Source organism: Cephus cinctus, unplaced genomic scaffold (assembly GCF_000341935.2).
Source record: "Cephus cinctus unplaced genomic scaffold, Ccin1 Ccin1_scaffold1588, whole genome shotgun sequence".
In the NCBI taxonomy this organism is placed as follows: Eukaryota; Metazoa; Arthropoda; class Insecta; order Hymenoptera; family Cephidae; genus Cephus; species Cephus cinctus.
The window spans coordinates 357,487-360,491 of record NW_014333893.1 but is presented as its reverse complement, the minus strand read 5'-3'; the positions used below and the strand labels follow the sequence as shown (position 1 = coordinate 360,491).

The 3,005-nt window shown below is 48.1% G+C and overlaps 1 protein-coding gene across 4 annotated transcripts in view; it reads left to right on the top strand.

Moving 5' to 3' along the window:
* Window positions 1-3,005, top strand: part of LOC107273408 — a 42,098-nt gene that overhangs the window by 30,669 nt on the left and 8,424 nt on the right. For all 4 annotated transcript variants that reach the window (XM_025090724.1, XM_015751572.2, XM_025090723.1 and 1 more), the window contains one exon: window positions 1,480-1,665. In XM_025090724.1, the coding sequence (XP_024946492.1) occupies window positions 1,480-1,665 (186 nt within the window). The remainder of the gene's footprint in view (window positions 1-1,479; window positions 1,666-3,005) is intronic.

Sequence of the window (3,005 nt, the reverse complement as noted above, 5' to 3'; positions counted from 1 at the left end):
TTTATTTTTTTTTTTTTTTTTTTTTTTGGTTTCCATCCCTATGAAATTACTCCCAACCTTTCTTCAATTTCCTTCGCGTCACGCTTCGTCAATTTCTTTTACATCGCGTCTCCTCAATTTCGACCTTCGTAATTTTCGTCATCTAGAAATCTCGACCTCGGCTTTACTCTCTGGCATAATTATTCTGGCTAGCGACGAATTAAATTTCACAAAAAAAAAAAAAAATTTTTTTTTTGCACACTCACCTTCGCAAGTTCAAGAGCAATGGCATTCGCGCCTATTTATGCGCGCTTGCGACACTTCCGTCGACTCTGGGAAACGCGTCGCGACGCCAGGCTGAGCCGCGATTATACCTAAGGTGGAGAATTAAAAAAAAAATATTGCACGGAAAAAAAATTAAATTTCTCCCCACGTCATAAACTATAATGATCCATAAATATATTCAACCCATGCATTAATTACAACTATTAATGTTCGTCCACACGATTAATGTTCGATCACTGCCATGATCTCCACGTGTCCTTCGCACTGCCGTTTAAATCAGGGAATCCGGTGCTCAGACTTCGTGCTTCTTCTATCCACAAACTAAAACCGCATTTTCTCCTTGTCGAGTCGTTAGAATCATTCAAGGTATATTGGGACAGCAGTGTATTTTTTTCGAGCGATTTAAGGGATGAAAAAAAGTACGAATGACCTCGTGATACGTGGAAGCAAAGAATCGACTGTTAAACAATAAGTTTGTCTGTTACTGTGTAGCCGAGGATCACGTGTGACGTGACTCTACGGGACACGCGTGAATTATGCTAATTGGCCGAACCGCCGTTGGCCATAGGGGAGAGAGAGAGAGTTAATTCGAAGGGTGCACGCAAAGGGGTGTGGCTTTAACTATAAAGTTAAATCGTTAAACTTTCCATCCCCCGCTGTTGTACGAGCTGATCCTCCTAGGAAAATATAGTTACCCCTAACCGAGAGAGAAACCACAATACCACCCCCCCGATACTCGATAGGTCGGACACAATAGAAGATGAAAAAACAATTTGTTTACTTTTCCAAAATTACTTTTTTTTTTCAAAATTTCTGAATCGTCCCTCTTACTCTTGTACTTGGAATCCAAAGGCACCTTCGTGAAGCTTTAGGGAGAAGGTGCAGCGCGTCGTCCTCGCCCTTTCGCCTGACGTCCCTTTCAGTCAAGGGGGTGAAATCCGCTGGAATGTTCATGCGGGAGTACGACGAACATTGGGCGCCACCATCAGGACCCTAGGCAATACAGGGTAGCGTGGCGCCGCGACGTCCAGATCGATCGCCACGACGCTTCTAGGGATAGTCGATCGTACCAATACAACCTAGACGGAAATAACCGCGAAACCATCCCGTATATGATTAGATAACAAATAATTGTCATAACGTGCCCGGTTTTTTTTTTTTTTCAAATTGAAATTTGTAAAATTGACATTTTTTCTACTTTCTTTTTTTTTACAGCGAAGGAAGAGAGAGGGTACGAGTATCTCTATTGGAACCGGCGCCCTCGCCCGCGACGCCGGGCGTCCTTCTCCTGGAACCAGTCATCCCTCCGGGTCACCTTGTAGACGCCATGGCTACCAGCCCTGCGGAACTTCTTACTACTCACACGGATCACACCACTCCCACCTACCACACGCAGATCAGGTAGGTGACCGGTGGGAGAAAAATCTTTCAAATTTGATACGAGACCATGAGAACCCCTGCGCACGGGATAATTAGCTCCCCGTATGATTCGCGCGACCCCGTCGACCTTAATCGGCCGGAAGTGACGTGGTACTCCACTACGAGACTACGGGGCTACGTAGCTATGGGCCTGTCTGCTGCAATTTGATTTTCCACATTGAATCTACCTACCTTCAGGTATTTAAGCGCCTGTCCCCTGTCCAGTCTCCATCCGATCACGTTGAATTTCAAAAACTAATTCCCTGCATTATCCCAAACTCACGCAGGTCTTCCATTCGAGTGACAGGAGCTTTGAGGAGTTTCCCACGATTCGGAGAGGCGTGAACTTTCCCCGAGGACTGTACGACTCCACCGAATTATCAGAGAGTTCTCGGGGCGTCTCGTGATACAAGAGGGAGGATCGAGAGTGGCCCTATGTTCTTTTGAAGCACGAAGGGCTGCTTCCACTTGATTTTAAAACACCCGTCGACAAGAGAACAGTCCCTCTCCACGTGCCCAGATTGTCTTCAATTCTTCTAATTGACTCTGTGACAAAGCAAAGCCGGAGCCGTGCCTCGGTATCTAATTCGGTGTTACAGATAACAGAATTCACGGTAAGAGAGAAGTCCAGAGCCCAAGAGAGATGCGCACGCGTATAATTAGAAAAGGCAAAGAATAGAACGGGCGATGGAGTGACAAGAGTGGACTGAATATACCGAAGAAGAAAAGGCGCAGACGACGGGGCAAATAGCTCGGGAAAGGATAAGAACGGGGTGGAACGGAGAGCTGGAGGAGGAGAGTGGAGAAAGTAGAAGAGGGAAAGGGAGAAGAATGGAAAGGAGAGTAAAATGGAGGCTGAAAGTAGAACTCGGGTAGGACCGCGGAGTAGCAGAAGCATAGAGCTGAGCGGAGCGAAGGAGAGAGAGAGAGAGAGAGAGAGAGAAGCATTGGGGATCGATATAGCGTGGGTGGGTGGACGAGCAGAGGCGCAGTAAGGCAACCACCAGTCGTGCTGCTGCCTGGCACTGCTGCTCTGCACCTCCGTGCACTGCGCGCTGGCTGCATCCAAGAACGCACCCGGCATCCATAACTTCAGAGTCGGCTTGTCGCACGTTAATTTCCCTCCAAATCTCGAACGCATCGATGTCGGTACACTTTGCGCGATCCCTGTTTTACCGATCGATCGAACCCGGTGCAGCCCGACGCGAATACGTCTCTTACGTGCGTTCCTTGGTTTCCGCGCGACCCACCGGGCAATAGAGGAATTCCAGCCTGGGGGGTGGTAGGGACGCCCGGCGCTGTCCTTGGATCCTTCGAGGGGG